This window comes from Ambystoma mexicanum, chromosome 3p (assembly GCF_040938575.1).
Source record: "Ambystoma mexicanum isolate Mex_15411 chromosome 3p, UKY_AmexF1_1, whole genome shotgun sequence".
Taxonomy (NCBI): Eukaryota; Metazoa; Chordata; class Amphibia; order Caudata; family Ambystomatidae; genus Ambystoma; species Ambystoma mexicanum.
Window position 1 is genome coordinate 520,003,978 of NC_090925.1, and position 17,224 is coordinate 520,021,201.

General features: G+C 45.0%; 1 protein-coding gene across 3 annotated transcripts in view; it reads left to right on the forward strand.

The window, feature by feature from the left end:
- SLC35C2 (solute carrier family 35 member C2) overlaps window positions 1-17,224 on the forward strand; it is an 805,952-nt gene that overhangs the window by 528,619 nt on the left and 260,109 nt on the right. For all 3 annotated transcript variants that reach the window (XM_069651204.1, XM_069651206.1, XM_069651205.1), the window contains 2 exons: window positions 2,520-2,695; window positions 5,143-5,272. In XM_069651204.1, coding sequence (XP_069507305.1) covers window positions 2,520-2,695; window positions 5,143-5,272 — 306 coding nt within the window. The remainder of the gene's footprint in view (window positions 1-2,519; window positions 2,696-5,142; window positions 5,273-17,224) is intronic.

Here is a 17,224-nt window from a genome sequence, read left to right on the forward strand (position 1 = left end):
GGAGAGACGCTCATGGACTACTTGACAGACACACCTTGCATTGACCCAGGGCATGGTCAGGAGGCACTCAGTGGGAGGACTTCAGTCTTCCAGCAGTCGTCTCCTGGTGGTGGGCAACACAGTGTATGTCCAGCATCATAGCAGAGCCTCCAGGATGCCCACGATGAGTTCCAACCATTTTGCCAGCCAGAAGTTCTTGCAGCAATGAACAGTTGAATCTGGGTCTTGCAGAGAAAATATAATGATCCATGCTCCACCGACCAGAAACAAGTGATGTACCTCGAGCAGGACATGTGAATGATTGGTCCCACCAGGCAGATGGAGGATGGCATCTTGCAGAGGTCTTCCCTGTCTAATACATGCTCGAGGGTTCATGGTGCAGTGGTATTGGCTAATGCTGGTTTATGTAGTAGTCCTTGATCGTCGTCTTCGGTTTTTCTCAGCTCCAGTGATCAGCTTGATTTATGGGTCCAGCTCGTCTCCTTATACCCAGAACTGGGTTTGGGACCCTTACCAGCCCTCCAGTAAAGACACTTGCAACATTCAAACTTGGAGGTGGCTGTCCAATAGTGGACAGCCTGCTTCCCAGAATCTGCAAAAGCAACACCCAATCTCCCTGAGGAATGTGGATTGGAGCCAGACAGCCCTCTTCCCCACTTCCTGCCAGCTCTCACACACAGGAGAAAGCCTTTGCAGCCTTCTTGCAAGAAGCTTGCCATGGTGCATGAAGAAAGGGGACCGTCTCGCCCCACTTGGTAAGGTATAAGGATGGCCATCTTAAACAGGAGAAGAGGACCATATACTCAAAATTCCTCTCAAGTACATTTATTGCAACAAAAAAGGCAACGTGTGATAATGCACCCACGAAATGGGTAAACATGTAATGGCTGCCACTGGCCTGTTCATAGGATGCATGGAAAGTAGCAAAAATGTTTTGGGGGAAAAAGGAAAGGGGAACCCAGTGCCCCCACATCACACCATGTAAGAAGGGAAAATCACATGTGATAACATGGAGGTGTCTACTCCTGCACTGATAGAAATATGGGCTACCCAGTACACCCAAAAGGAAATTGGGTGTACTGGGTCTAACATAATCTACCCTAACCAAAGTTTGGGGGGAGGACACCCCAACAACCCTTGCCCACACACAGCTGGTCCATAGAGGAAACTCAGGTAGGTAAGGACCCCGAAGGGACGGGCAGGGATTGACCACAACCCTCTATCCCAATACTCACCAGCACAGGGCAGAGAACTTGCCTGCTCCAGGTGGGTAGACATACCTCTAGATTATCACAGAGGAAAACTGCCACTCCTCAACATGTCCGCCAACTAAGCGGACAAACTACAATACCATACACACAGGATAATCATAGATGTTAAGCACAGAAACACAAAGAGGTAAGGAAAACCTGCTAACCCAACACTATAACCTCAACTTTCCGCATACACTTCCCATACAGAAACTCACACAACCACATCTCTGCACAGCATTCCGCACACACTTCACCACATTTAAACAACAGACTAACAACACAACTCCTCACAACAGCACATGGGAAGTCACGCCGACCCGAAAACTGTACTCCAGCTCAGGGAACGGTGCAAATCGAACTGAAACTGCCAACAGGAAATCAAAATGCTCCACTTTCCTATCACCACTACACCCTACTAACGCCACACTCCCCTTTTGTTTTACCACACCCTCTGTTTCCAATCCGCCAGAGTGCCTGGGGACCACTTCGGTGGTGACAGTGCGCGATACAAATACCTTTAACATTAACATTGCAAAAGGGGCCATAGGGACACCTGGCCGTGCACCATATAAGTTGAGGGGGGCTGCCATTGGAGAATAATGGATGCCAAAACAAAGGGGAGGGGTCTCCTCCGACTGGAACCTTAAAAAGGGTCCAGTGTCCCCAAAACAAAGTACATGCAGGAGGCGAGTGAGATAAATAGGTCTCTCTCACCATCAGAGGCAATGAAAAAAATCCCAGGGAATCCAGCAGCAATGAGCGAGGCACGGGGCAGATGGTAAGATTCACACAAAGAAAATTGACCTAACAGTTATAATATAAAAAAGTCTAGCCCTCTTCTACCCTTCCATGCCATCGGTTCATGCTTGGAAACTTTCCCAAGAGCCTGGAGAAGGGTCAATGGACATACAGGTTAGTCACAATGGTGACTCTTGCAATATTAGTCTATAGTTCAGCTTTCTCTAGTCAAGCTAATACCACCTTCCATCCTTCTACTCTGAGTGAAAGGCAGATAGGCAACCAGTGCATGCAGTGTGTGTCTGATTTACCTTTCATGTGAAATATATTCAAATTGGAAAAATAATGTTTCAGGATTGATATTACAAGAGACACTACAGTGAGTAAATGACTAAGTACTGTGAAGCTGGCTTTTAGTGCCTTTTCATGAATGATTTTTCAGGAGTGGATCGGTTGCCCTTATGTCCTGTTTACCAGCTCTCTCGCTCTCTCTCCCCCTATCGCTTTCCTTATACTTTCAACTGGAAGGACTCCATCTTTCCACCTCAGAGGTACTCTTCCGGTCCAGTGATATTCACATGATGTTGAAGATGTGTGGTGTCCTTTCCATTGGTGGCTTTCTTGCTTTTGGGCTTGGCTTCTCTGAATTTCTTCTGGTTTCCAAGACCTCCAGCCTCACACTCTCCATTGCAGGAATTCTGAAGGTAATTGACCATCCTACTTCCTCCATCCACAGCGCCAGTTTTATATTGAGCATCTAGAAACACTTGTGTAAAGGCGCTTTATAAAGGACTTACTTATCATATACTCTGTCTGAAAATATAGCTGGGTAGATGTTAGTCTGTCTAGCAGTGGCTTTGTATACAGATATTTATTAGGTTTAGTGTTTGCTTGTTTTATTTTCTGTTTATTTTGATTTGTAGAACGCTTTACGCCAAAGCGCTTAACAGTACAAATCAAGGAGTAAAATGCCATAAAAACCAAAATGGATGAGCAAAGCAAATGCCTCTTAATGCCAGAATGGAAAAGAAGATAAGAAGAAAGAGAGGTGGGAGAGAGAAAAAGAAAGGAAACCAGATTGTGCACTCAGGGGACGAGGTACGGACAAAAGAAATTGGGACGGAGAACTGAGAGATGGAGCAGGGGAATAGGATGAAAGCAGAAAAGACATATAAGGGCGGGCAAGATTATGGAGTGACTTTAAGACAAGACATTAAAAATTAAATTTAAGACCAGAGTGATAAGGTAGCCATTGAAGTGTAGACAGTGCTGGAGAGATTAAATCCTGTGGGGAAAGCGAAAAAGAGCAGAAGAATTATAGATGTACTTTAGAGGGTTTAGGCAAGAGATGGGTAGACCAAAGAGAAGGCAGAAACATTTGAAGAGACAGGAAAGGATAAAGGAAGAGATTAGCAGCTTAGTGGCATGAAAGGTTAGAAAAGGTCAAGCTTTGCGGTTATTAAACAGATGAGTGCTGCATGAGCGAGAAAGAGATGAGATATGAATAGAAAAAGAATGATCAAGATAGACTCACAAATTGCAGGCAGAAGGAGAAATGGGAAGTGAGGAAGGAGAAAAGGAGATTGTGGGAGGGGGCAATGAAGGAGGAATAGTTAAGGTTGGAAAGAAAAGAACCTTAGTCTTAGAGGCATTGAGAATGAGATAGTGATCAGACAGCCAAGACTGGATAGCCAGAAGACAAGAAGTTAAGGTAGCATGACTAGAAGAAGAGAATTCAGAAAATGATAGGGAAAGCAGAGTATCGTCAGCGTAGAGGTGAGGCAGCCCAAAAGGTGAAATTGTAGAAATGAGAAGGCAGGTGAAACGAGAGAAAAGAAGCTGACCCAAGACAGAACCTTGAGAGACACCATGATGGAGGGGAAAGGTAGGTGCAGATTTGCGAGCCCAAGAGACAGAATAAGTCCAATCAGAAAGGTAGGATTGGAGCCAGCGCAAGACTGCCCCAGTAAACCCAAGAGAGGAGAGAGGGAGGAAAGGAGAAGAGAATGGTCGGCATTATCAGTGGCGGCTGACAAGTCCAGAAGGATCAAAAGAGAGGAGTGCTTTGCACAGCGAGCAGACCGAAGTGAATCTCAGACAGAAAGAAAGACACTACCTCGCTGTGTTACCTAAGGGTCTGGGCGAGTAACAAATGTAATTTTAAAAAAAGGGCAATTTCAGTAGAATGACAGGGTCAGAAACCAGATTGAAAACATGGTAAGAATCGAGTTGGTGGTAATAAAAGAAGAAAGATGATAATAAACACGACGTTCAAGAAGTTTAGAAAGATGAGGGAGAATAGATATAGGGTGAACATTAGGGCAAAAATGAGGGGTTTTTAAGTTGAAGGAAAAGTTCAGAGAAAAGTATTGGACAAAGCAGTGAGGGTAGGGCATTAGAGACAGATAGATTTTAGGAATACTAGAAGGAATAAGGTCAGAAGGGGTAGAGGTAGGGTGAGCTCTGGAAACAGAAGGCACTGTCAGCATTAGAAATATAATGAAATGAGGTCATAGAAGAGAGTGAGAGGAAGGAACAGGGGCAGGTGTGGAAGGTGAGGGAGTAGTAACAGAGCATAGAAGTGTGACCTTAGAAGAGAAATAGAGGCCATGTCAGTGGCTTAGTGAGAAAAATGAAGCATATGATTTTATAGTCTTTAATTACCAGTAGCAATGCTTAATCCAAATGGATTATGTTAGGATCAAGAACAACTGTGGAATGCCATGCTTCACCAGAATGAGCAATCACGAATGTGAATGGCATGATAATTACGCTGTTTGGGCATAGCTATTGTTGGTGTTAGTTGGTCCTGGCTTGCCACCTGCAGCTTTGGTAAGCAGCATATGGTAGCCATGCTGGTCTGTGTGGGGAGTCACACTTCACAGGCAATCATCCTCAATTAAAATGTGTCAAATCTGACTTAATTTTGCATCACCACAGGCTGGCAATCAAATCCTCTTGTTACTGGCAGGGGGTTCCCTAAAAACAATCTTTCTTCAGTATGTCATGTTCCAGGGGTAGCATAGATGTTCCACAAACCAATCTGGATGAGGAATGCAGGTATTCATCGCATTGAGGCTTGAAGCCCTATTTTTGAATAACATGTTAACCTTGCTGCTGTCTGCTCGCATCTCTCTTCTCCATTCCCCAGGAGCTTTGCACGCTGCAATTGGCATCACATCTGATGGGTGATGAGATGACCTGGTTGAACTGGCTGGGTTTTGGGGTCTGCGTGTCAGGCATTGTTCTCCATGTATCGCTCAAGGCTGTTTATTCCAAAGGTAAGTCCAAGGTGTGAAACTGTCCTCCAAGTATCCATTGTTCCCTTACCCTGTGGCTCAACCTTATACTTATGGAATATGATTGGGCCTGGCCATAGCAATTGACCACAACTTGTTTGTTGCTCTTGTAAGTTAACAGGGCTTCCATTTTCTGTATTTCTTTATTTTAGTATCCTCCCCAGTGCTCCAAGTGATAAAGCGCATTGCATAATCAACCTTTTCTTGGTCTAAGCCCAACTGGTAACTTCAGCCGAGACCTTTCAATAAATAGTTTTGCAAATAGTCTTAACTTCCACCATTATATTGTCTACAGCATAAAGAACCAAGAGCAATTCCTTTCCGTGTTTACTGAAATGAAATGGCAACCTCACTGTCCCAAAGATACTTTGTACTCCGAGATTATTCCTCTTGTGAAATAACTCGAGGCAGAGATATAGCCTATGGAAACTGCCCACTAGAGGCGATGGTGCCACTGCAGTTTAACTCCATTACATTGAAATTAGCACCACTGCTTCAGCAGGTGGCCTATCGGTTGTTGGAGCTGTCTGTGCCTTCTTAACTCAGTTTCTTTCCCCACACACCTCAGACGCCACTCCTGAAACTTGCCACTCTATTATTCAATGTTACTGATTCTTGCATTGTGTCAGCACCGTTGCTGTGAATGGCCACCTGGGTCTTGTGATAAACCAGGTGTCTCACCCGCTAGTCCCCCGGGGTCTCTGTCTCAGGTGGCCAGGGCACAGCCATCGCCTTTGGATCCAGACCTTGGGGGTGGACTAGTGCGGGAGGATCACCTGGGTGAGGGGTCTTCGGGGAGTGGGACACCTAATGGCGAGACGTGGTATCCCCCTCGCTGTTTCACATTTACCCCATCTTACCCGATAAGGAAGTCTACCTCCCCTACCCCTCCTTTCTCTTCATGAACACTTTCACATGGACAGCCCGCTCTGCGAGAAAACAGACTCACACCCGAGAATTGTACCTGACATGTCCCACTACTATGGTCAGGCAAGGTCAGGAAGTGAGAACTTGTGAATGTGAAAATCCTGATAAGGAACTTTGGTGCTTGTTTGTTACGACAGGCCCTCTTTTTTTCTGTGAAATGGACAAGAAAGGTAATGGTTACTAAAATGTTCATTGAGTCCTGGAAGCTCTTGCTAAAGATTATTGTGGTTCTACCCTCTCTGTAGCCTTCATGTATAATGCAAGGTGACTGGACATCAATAATGTTCTAAGGCCTTACGAGGTAAAAATGTAGGATAAGTGTGTTTTAGGGCTAAGGGTTGTACATCAATGTAACCGTCTGGAAAATGCTGTTTCCCTTATCTTGCCTTATGTGGTAGGTGCTGACCAAGTCTAGGGCCTTTCGCATGTACTAGGGTTGGGACGTGTCTTTAGGACACTCCACTTAGTTATGCAAAGTGCTGGGTGTCATCCTGCTTGCTGAGGTTTATGGTTTCCTGGTTCCTCCCATTCCCTTGTTATTTTTTGTTTTTAAATCCTGTTTTTATTAGGATTTTCATCATCAAATAACGTAGGATTTTAGAACATGGCATAGCCAACAAGACAGACATTAGTCGTATTAAGCGATACAGTCTGACTTAATATATGCGCAAGTGAATTCTGCCTGGTTTCTTAAGGAACATTTTCCATGAGGAGGGATAAGAAAAAGGAAGAAAAGAGAGGAAAAAGGGGATATTGCATGCATATGTGTAGGTCACCAGATTGTAAGGTGTCTGTGTTATCATGCATTAAGCTTCTACATTGTAAGACACCCTCTATATAACACGTGAAGTCATCTCTCTGGGGGTAGCTACCATGTATATTGTGAAGTTATAGCATCATAAAAGCCTGCATGTCATGAGGTTTATGAGGCACATTCGGAAAGTTATTCTGCTGCACAAATTCAATAAATGGAACCCAGGTTTTCAAATATGTCTGCATCTCACCCTACTGGCTGCATCGATTTTTATCATTGGCCAGCCCAAACAATATCCTCTCCCACCATTCACGTATGTCCGGGGTCATGCTGCCCTTCCAGTTGTTGGCCAAAGTTATCCTGGCAGCCACCAGAAGATGGGATACTAGCTTGGCTCCTTCACTAGAAAGCCTATAGGGCCCACCCGGGTCGACATTGCCCAATAAAACTGTTAGGGGATCTAGCGGAAGGTCAATCCCTGCAATCCACTTAATGTGGGATATATCTTCCATCCAGTGTTGCTGGGTGAGAGAACAGGTCGACCAAATGTGTGATAGAGTACCTTGTGCTAACCCACATCACCAGCAATTTGGAGATGTTGTGAGGTTAATGCGACGATGCCTCGTAGGGGTGCGATACCATCAACACAATAACTTGTAACTGTTTTCTTTCAGTTGTACACATTTTGAGGACTTAGAGGCTCTCGTACAAAATTGTACCAGGCTAGGTCATCTGTCTACCAATGTCTGTCTCCCATTTAGCCATATAATCATGTGGGGGACCAAAATGTTTTCCATGAAGGTTCTTGTATAGTGTTGACATTTTCCAGTCTGGTGGGTCACCTATGAATCGATCTTCAAATTTTGTGGAATGCCTGCCCCCTACATTTGTCATCCTGGGATTTTCAATCCGATGTCTTAATTGTATGTACGTATATCCATATTAATCTGAGAGTGCAAAACTTTTGCTTGCATTCCTGAAAAGTGATTGCCAGCCCATCGACAAATAGTTGGCCAATCCTCTTCAGCCTACCATCCGCCCATTGCGGATGCAGGCCTGGGGAAATGCAGGATTTTTCAACACCAGGGTGTGTGAGGAAAGGGTCGTAGTCGTGCTATACTTCCCGCTTGCCTTGTCCCAGTTAGCAACCGCAATTCTAGTGGCGGGCAGTATCGAGCCAGCGTAACATCTATCTTTTGGGGAAATCCAAAACCAATCCTGCACTGATACCCACAATCCTGCTCTTTCAATTCTGCCCAGTGCTTAGTATCTCCTGAGGATGTGCATTCTAGAAATGAAGATAGCTGGGCTGCTTAGTAATGGCTTTCCCGGTCCCGGACCCCAAGCACCCATTATTCCTTGCTGCCGTCATTGTGTGTGGCGTGAGACCCTTGATGTCTTTTTGCCCAGATACCTTTAAAAATGTGAGTTTACAGGTCCTGTTAGACCTCCCTTGGAAATCCCAGAGGGTGAGAATGCATTGTATATAAGAGTCTGGGCGGGAGGGACATATTCACACCTTTAATTCTACCCAAGCAAGAAATTTCACGCCGTACCCATCTATCCAGGTCATCCTTTAGTGTTTTACAGAGCAAAGGGATATTCTGCTGGTATAAGTGGAGGTGCGTCTTGGTTAGATCAATTCCTAAATATTCAAAAGCATTTTAGGGCCATTGGAAATCGTATTGTGTTTTCAGGATGTTCACCGCCTGGTCCGAAGTGGTGATGTTAAGAATGTGCGATTTGGAGTAGTTTATCTTGAATCCGGACACTTCCCGGAACACATCTAATATAGCGACTGTATTCGGAAGCTTTGCTGCTGCATAAAGAATAATAGATTGTCTGCTTAAAGGGAAATCTTATGATGGGTCTGAGCGATTTCAATACCTCTGATTCGGTCTGTGAAAGGACCCTTAGTACAATTGGCTCCATAGCTAAGGCAAAACGCAATGGAGATAGGCAACCCTGACGGGTGCCTCTTGTCAAGGGAAGTAATTCAGACAATTAGCCATTCATTTTGATCCTAGCAGTGGGGTGTATGTAGTTAGATAGTACTAACTTTATAAAGTTGAACCCAAATCCAAATCGATGTAAGACTTTCTGGATCTATGCCCAATCGGCCCAGTCAAAGGCTTTCTCGGTGTCATTCGATAATACTGCCAAAGTGTTATGCTGTTTAGCCCAATCTTTGATATTGATAGCCCTACGAATATTGTCATGTTTGCCTACTGGAGACATAACCAGTTTGATTTAGATGGACTAGAAAAGAGAACCACTACTAATCTGTTTGCTAACAATTTAGAGTAAATCCTGGTGTCATATTTAAGCCCTGCAATCAGTCTATATGAGGTACATAAAGTTTTCTTTTTATAGGGTTTTGGCAGAAGCAACAGTCACTTCCCCCATGGATGGAGTTACTGACCCCCCGTTAGGAAGCTGTTGAACAATCTAACAAGGTGTGGGACCAGAAGAGATTCAAACTGCTTATAACAAGCTGCTTAGAAGCCATCAGGACCTGCTATTTTGTTCACTTGCTGTCCCCTGATTACCTGCATACCTTCTTCTGAGGAGATTGGGGCGTCTAGTGCTTCTCTATCTTGTTTGGACAACTTTGAGAGGGTTGTCTCCTGCAAGAAGCTGCCCTGCAAATCTTCCTCTAAATGTTCAGAGTGGAACAATTCCCCGCAAAATTGGGAGAAAACGCGTAACTTATCATGTTCAGCCATATGCGTGATCCATTCCCCATCTGTGAGAGCTGCAACAGAGTTCCTTTCCTTGCCTGTTGGGATTTTAGTTTATAGGCAAATTGATGCAATGCTGTATTAAAGGTGCTAAAGAATAGTGATGGTTCGTTAATAGTTCATGGGAAATTTTAGATGACCATAAGACCTTCAACTCTGCCCTAGCTGTCTGTAGCTGTCTATGGTACGACGTCCTTTCGTCGTGGGGTGTTTTTTCACAGTGTTTTTTACAGTGAATTTTTTAATGCAAAAACCCATCTAATTTTTTAGGGGGGGTTAGAAAATTATATATATGGGGTGTGGGTGTTTGGGAATATATAAAACATTAAAGGGAATGGGGGCTTAAAGGGGTAACCCCCTCAAAAATGTAAAATAAAATTTGATGCGTTTTTTCATTACAAAATCACTGTAAAAAACCCAGTGAAAAAACATCCTGCGATGAAATGACATGGAACCTCTGTCTATATAATTGCCTTCTGGCGCTGATTATATTGGTTTTCCAGCCCTCAAATTCTCTCCTTTATCTTGTCCTTGTGAGCTAGCAATGCCTTTTTCCTCTGCAAGGCTTCGTTAATTAGCTCCCCCCTTATTGTGGGCTTGAACACCTCCCATATTTTTTCCAGAGGTGTATCATCAGAAGTAAAGTATTGGCTGATTTTAGTAGCAATTGCATCACGATAAACTGTGTCCTTTAAAAGAGAATCGTTAGTACACTATCTAAATGGTTTGTCACTTTGCTGAGAATCCCACCTTAATTGCATAAAAACAGGGGAATGATCTTAGACTAGGGCTGGCTCGAATAATGAGTCAGTAAGTGTTAGGCAGAAACCTGTGCAGTTCCCTTAGGGACCACTGCAAAAGATTTAGGACTACAGGTGGTTGGCAGTAAACCCAATTGGTAGCAGTCTGTACCACCCAGATTTACCTGGTAGCTGTGGCTGAGCAGTCAGACTTCTCTCAAGATAAGTTAGGCAGTATATAGAGTATACACAATAGGTACAGAGACACAGTAGAATAAGCAAACACTGACCAGAGCCTTGGTGTAAAAGTATATAATTATTTATTTAAAGACACACTTGTAAATTACACTAGCACAAAAGAGGTAAGTAATTTCAACATACAGTCACTATTATATATATACAACCCTAATTACTTATGAGACAAGTCTTAGTGAGAAACACCACTTATTTTCAGACATAGGTGAGTGGTTAACATAAGATGGCACTCTAATAAGTTATATAAAAAGGGAGCGAAAATATGAAAGCACACAAATTTCAATACTTTCCAAAGAACCACAGTGAGGCAGTTTAGGCAAAGTCGACTGGAGAGCAAGGAAGTTCAAACGCCAGGCACACTCTTAGAGAGAGCAAGCAAAATGTGTCCAGGATCACACAGTGGGGTTATGCCCAAAGAGTCTTTGTAGATAGTTCACAAAAGATTGAGATCAAGTCAGGAAAAGTTAATTAACAGGTCAAAGGCTAACCCAGGTTAGAAAGTCGAGGATTTACTGTCACCCCGAACGATCTGTCGCAAGGGAAGCCAGGCGGGACACAGTACCTGAAAATGGGAAGAACGCTCCAGCGGGGGCAGTTGTTCCTGGCAGCAGTTGCAAGTCGGTGTTTCGTCCAGAGGAAGAGGAGGTCTCGACGTGGAGGAAAGCTGGACGTCGTTGCGCTGCCAGGGAAGAAACCAGCCGCAGAGTTTCCCGGTTACAAGGTACCACCCTTTTCTTCGCGGTAATGGTAAACCGTGGTATTCCGGTTGCCGGGGTGCTTGGCACGGGCAAGGCAGCCACGAGATGGTCCAGGAAGGTGATAAGACGGGCAAACTGGTTATCCCCACCAGTCAAAGGAAGAAGACTCTCTGGGCTGGAGATCTCCTCTCTTGTCGGGAAAAGTGGTGAGACGGTTCAGCAGGGCTCCACCGGTGGTGTCGTTGTTGCAGATCGGCTCGGCTTCTCCCTCCTCGGATTCTTTAGGTCCTGTGGCGACTTCTGAAGTTCCAGTGCCAAAAGCCCTGCTTTTATGCAGAAAACCCCCATTCATTCAGCCTAGCTGTCACTCAAACATGCTAAGTGGTGAGCCGGGCGGCTCACCACTTGGGCCAATCACACAAGAGTGCGACTTGAGTTGCCGAGGCAACTCAGTACACAGGGTGCCTAAACCCCCTCCCACGCCCCCTGTGGTACCCAGACAGAGTGGCACCACTTTTGGAGACTTCTGTGGAGAAGCCCGCCAAAAAGTGGAACAAAGGGCTCGACTTGGGTTGGAGTCACAGAAGCGAACACAAACGCCATTTTGGAACCAAGTTTCGGCAAAAAATACCAACCGGTGAATTTATTTTAAATTAATAAACCGGCGGTATGTTCGAGGCTATTTTAAAAAGTGGTAGCCTCGAACAATGGGAAAATCCCATAGGAATATATTTGCGGTCGAATATAAAAAGTAGTATCCACTGCCACCAGCCAAAACCTGGTCGGGGGGAACTGGACAGTGCCCCCTCGAACAACAGACCCTGGGGCAATCGAATTGCCCCGACCAGTACGTCCACAATATGATGGTTTGTACCGGTTTCTGTTAATAATGTGGGACTAGTAAAGCCAATGGTGACTTTAAATGCCCTGGGAGACAGTAGTCAGTCCCAGGGTATGGAGTCTATGTTTGGGGGTCGCTACGACACGCCTGGGTTACTGCACGGAGGGTGCTGTGGAACCCACATATCAAAAACACATGAAACCCTATGGGGAAAAGGACCCCATAGCCCATAGAACACATACAAAGTCAAAGGAACACCGAAAATCATGTCTAAGAGTGGGAGGAAAAGAGTCTCACTCTTGGCAGGAGAAAAAATAAACCCCAAAAATCCAGCAAAGCTGCTTGGGGACTCACTAGGTTTGGGAAATTAGTCTTTACAGAGAATTCTCCCTAACAGTAACAGTAACTGATGTCAAGAGAGACTGTGCAATCAGGAAATAGTCCAGCCTAGAATATGTACGATATACATGTGAAAAGTGCGTATAATCCCTTTAATTGGGATTTGAGTGTGTTGGGTACGTTTTTCTAATGTCCAACTGGAGTTAGACTTCATAAGACTTATCTCTTGGTATTAGGGGCCCAACTCTTAATATAGGCCTGTACTACATGAGTTGGGCGAGTGATTGAGCAGCCAGGCTTATCTTGGGAGGGAGTAATGTGAGCTGTAGAGCAGTTCAAAGAAATCATTTCATACATGGACCCAAGAAAACACTTACTCACTGAAAGTTATATTAAAATATATGTATTTATATATAGACAAGGCACACAAGCAGATCTAAAATGCAGCAACTAACCATAACATTGAATTTAGCAATTAAATCAAATTATAGAAGGAACCATAATGCAGGTGAGTACATTTTCCTATGCATTACATATCCAGCACACAGTGACGTCCGTTAAGGCCAGTAACAGCACTCACACTCGTATATTACCTGTGCAAAATTGAGTTTGGACGGAAATAAAGGTTATACAGAACACAGAGTTAAATAACAAGTACACTCTCCCAGAGGGATGTAGGCAGTCTGTTTCCAAACTAAAGAAGTGTCCACAATTAAAGTTTATGGTGGAACCAGCATTGCCAAAGTCATTGGGATCAGGAAGACGGACCTTTGGGAAACCAGCAAAGTCACAGTAAAGTGGAGAGCACCAGTTCTGATGAAGCTCTTCAGGGGAAAAGTTAAGTAACCAGTCAGAGGTTCTTGTAGAAAATAAAGGAATTCAAGAGGAGCCTTCCTGATAGCACACCGGCTATAAGGCCTGCACAGTGGAGTTGAGGTCCACTCCCAATTGAAGAAAACAGAGCACCGAAAATGGCCTACGGTAAGTACCATTCCAGCCCCACAGTCCCTTAAGGGTAAAGATAAAAATGTAGCTGGTCGCCTTCTAGGTGCAACGATGCAGACCCAGATTCCTGCTTCTTGGTCGTGGTGACAAAAGCGGGACCTGTGACGGGATTCTGCGCCAGCACTCGGGAGAAAGGATCGGCAACAAAGGATTCAGCTCACTCCAGCGGCTCTTTGTGGTTTTCACGCCTTTATCTTAGTGCCAAGAAGAAAATAATATCACTGGTTGGATTCGCCTCAATTACTCAGTCCTGAACTCTGATGAGAGGACTTTTGGTGAAGAATCCCTGCCTCTGGAGGTCCACGCAGATGCCTGCAAAGTTTCACCAGGATTCGAACTTTGCACGACAATGCACTCGCAAATGGTCAGGTACCCTGGGTCCCGGGTATTGGTGTTCTGCAGTCCAAGAAAGCCCCAGGACATCTGGGTTGGCCCAAAATGAAGAAGGTCTTAAGGCTAGTTGGTCCCACTAGCCTAAGGGAGGAAGTTGTCCTTGGCGGGTCTTCTCTGTTGAGATGAAAACTGGGTCTGCACAGCTGCAGGGCTTTACTGGTGTTTCCACAATTGTTGAAGGTGCTGCTGGCATCTCTGCTCATCTTCTGCTTCGGATTAGTCCAGAAATGCTTGCCTTACATGCTGGAACCCATTCATTCACTCCCGTGTCAGTTACCTGGGGGTTGGCTGTCCTGCAAGACAGCCAGCTGCCCAGTTAGAACTGTTTTCGGCCAGCTACACCTACAGACAAGAGTGAAGTTTCGGGACCCTCCCTCAGATCCTGCCTTCCCAGACACACTAGAGCCTGGGCGGTCTTCAGGGCTGATGCCTGCCAAAGGCAAAACTCACAAAGGGCGCAAATCTACATGAACCGATAGAAGAAGAACCCAGAAGGAACCAACAAACTAAAAACAGCGAAAAAAGAAGACGGGCCATTTTGAGAAAATTGTCAATGTTTTGCTTTTCACAGAGTGCACGGATATATTTCTCCCCCCCTGTGCACTGAATGATAAACATTAGACGCTGGAGTGCAAAAAACACACACACACACACACACACACACACACACACACACACACACACACACACACACACACACACACACACACACACACACACACACACACACACACACACACACACACACACACACACACACACACACACACACACACACACACACACACACACACACACACACACACACACACACACACACACACACACACACACACACACACACACACCACCCCCCCCCCCCCCCACCCCCCCATTCACCAAAAGCATGCATTAATGAATAAATGTAGCAAGAGTAATAAAGGAAATCTAGATAAAATACATCCCCATTGACACCACTGCAAGGCACACCCTCATCTCGCCAGCAGTACCTGGAAAGCTCCCAAACAGTCAGGCAGAGAGATCTTGGCATCAACAGGCCTGGAGCGATGCATCCATCCTCCAATGAAGCTTTCTGTCTGACTCCTCTGGTTCCCCTCATTTTAAGCCATCCGCAAATGCGTGATGGCATTTTCCAGACCTTTCTGGCTTTCCAAGTCTCTACCTGTTGACAGTCATCATGGACCTCCGGTCGGCGTGACCCACGGTAACCTCAAGAGGCAAAACTCTTCCCTTTCTCAAGTAAACAGCAAAAGCAACTACATAACTTCTCTTGGGTTTTAGTAAATTGCATGATAACGTTATCAATTACCCACCGCCACCGGCTCATTCTAGCCTATGCGTGCATCTTCTTTACCAACGTGTCCTTGGATCAATGCAAAATAACATAAGCAATAGGCAGCACTGAAAACATGTTTACCAGTGGAATTTTACCAGGAGGGATTCCTTGATCTTAAGAAAGGTGTGCACTCCATCGCAGGAGCGCGATTCGCTCATATGGATGATGCCAATGTCTGTTGGCTGAGTTCAGATGCCATACGCTGTTATATGCCTTCCTAGCGAGGCTGAGTGTTCAAGGTGCCAGTTTCTTCACTGGCTAGAAAGTCTTTTCCAAGTGAACGTTGCGCAGAGACTGTTTAGTGTCCTGAATTGTTCGTATTGTCTTTGTTTGCCTAGGTATTTGTGGGTGAGTAGCGCTGCGTGCTAAAGTCAGCTGCTGGTAGGTCAGCGCAGCGCCTTAAATTCAAGCGCGCCTGGTAATGTCTCTCCTTTTTGCAGGAGTGGATTACGTGATATTTTCGCCTCGAGTCCGGGTTCAGCGCTACCAAAGACTTGGTGGTCTGGTAAGTTTGCATTGAGATATTGGGAAGTATATACTGCGTTATTAGGGCGAGCGCAATGACTAATGTCTCTTCTTTCTTTTGCAGGGGTTTGTGCGCTCGCACAACTGACCTGGATACCAGCGTCGTGGGAAGATTCGGTGAGTATGTGCAGCGTTATTGCAGTGCGCGCGCCAACCTGTTCGTTGTTCTTTCAGATGCCGGTGTTGAAGTCTCCTCTTGACCGGAGATAGCCATGGTGTGGAGAAAGCACAGAGTACCTGTAAACTGAAGCAGAAGGATCCGAAGCAGGTAAACAGAAGTAGGATGTTCCGGAGCAGGTAAGCTGAAGCAGCATGATCCGGAGCAGGTAAGCAGAAGCTGGCTCATCTGGAGCACGGCGAGTGTGTTGCTGATGCAGCTCACAGTAAGCAACATGAAGCACTGGAAGATTCTTGGGTGTGGCTTATATAGCCAGCTACACCCAAACACTAGAGAGCTCATGGATTGTCATGCACTTCCTGTTTGGCAACAGGAAGTGGTAACCAGGAAGTTACTACAAACACTAGGAAGGAAGTAAAGGATGGATCTGCTATGGGTTCTTTGTGTGCCTATGCCAGGCCTGCCAAGCCTCCACCCAGCTGGCCCTAACTATTTGCCTGATACCATGACACAAGTGTAGCTTCCACTGAGGCCTGGAGCAAATGTCCATTATGGCTCTGGAGCACCCAAAATGCACTGCACACAGGTGCCATGTTTTAGTCAAAAGCATTACAAGCCACCCTTTGACATTCATAACTCAGTGGCACTAAAGTCGGCTTCCGAAACCGACAAATCATCATAACTAAGTTAGGAATACATTGAATACAACAACAACAAAAAATTAGGATGACTACAATCACACAAACATAAACAAATGCGTAACACAGAGTTCCTCCAGCATCTGGAATACAAGAAAACAACCAATTCCACCAATTCCCAGTATGATATTGGGTTACCTGTTCCATCAGGTCTTTCAAACTTTGAATGTGATTTTCTATAAACTGGGAATGGTCACTTAAATTAAAACAGCACATGCCTTCAAATGCGTTACAGCCCAGGTTATGTTTCAGCAACAAATAATCAATAGCAGCTCGATTTGGCAAGGTTGCCTTTCTGATAGTTTGGTTATCTAGAAGCAGTTCCTCTAAAGCTTGAGAGGTATGGTTGAGTCATTTTATCACTAAACATGCTAGCTTAATTAATGATTTATAGTCCCCCAGCAGCTAATCCCCGAATTCCTACCAATGAATATGCAAGAGCTAAAACTTCTGACTCTTACAACGGGTGCACATTTGAATCACAGTCTGGGCATAGTCCTATAGATCAAAAGTTGTAATGCTGATTACAAAGGAAACATGATTAAACCAAATGTTAACGTACAA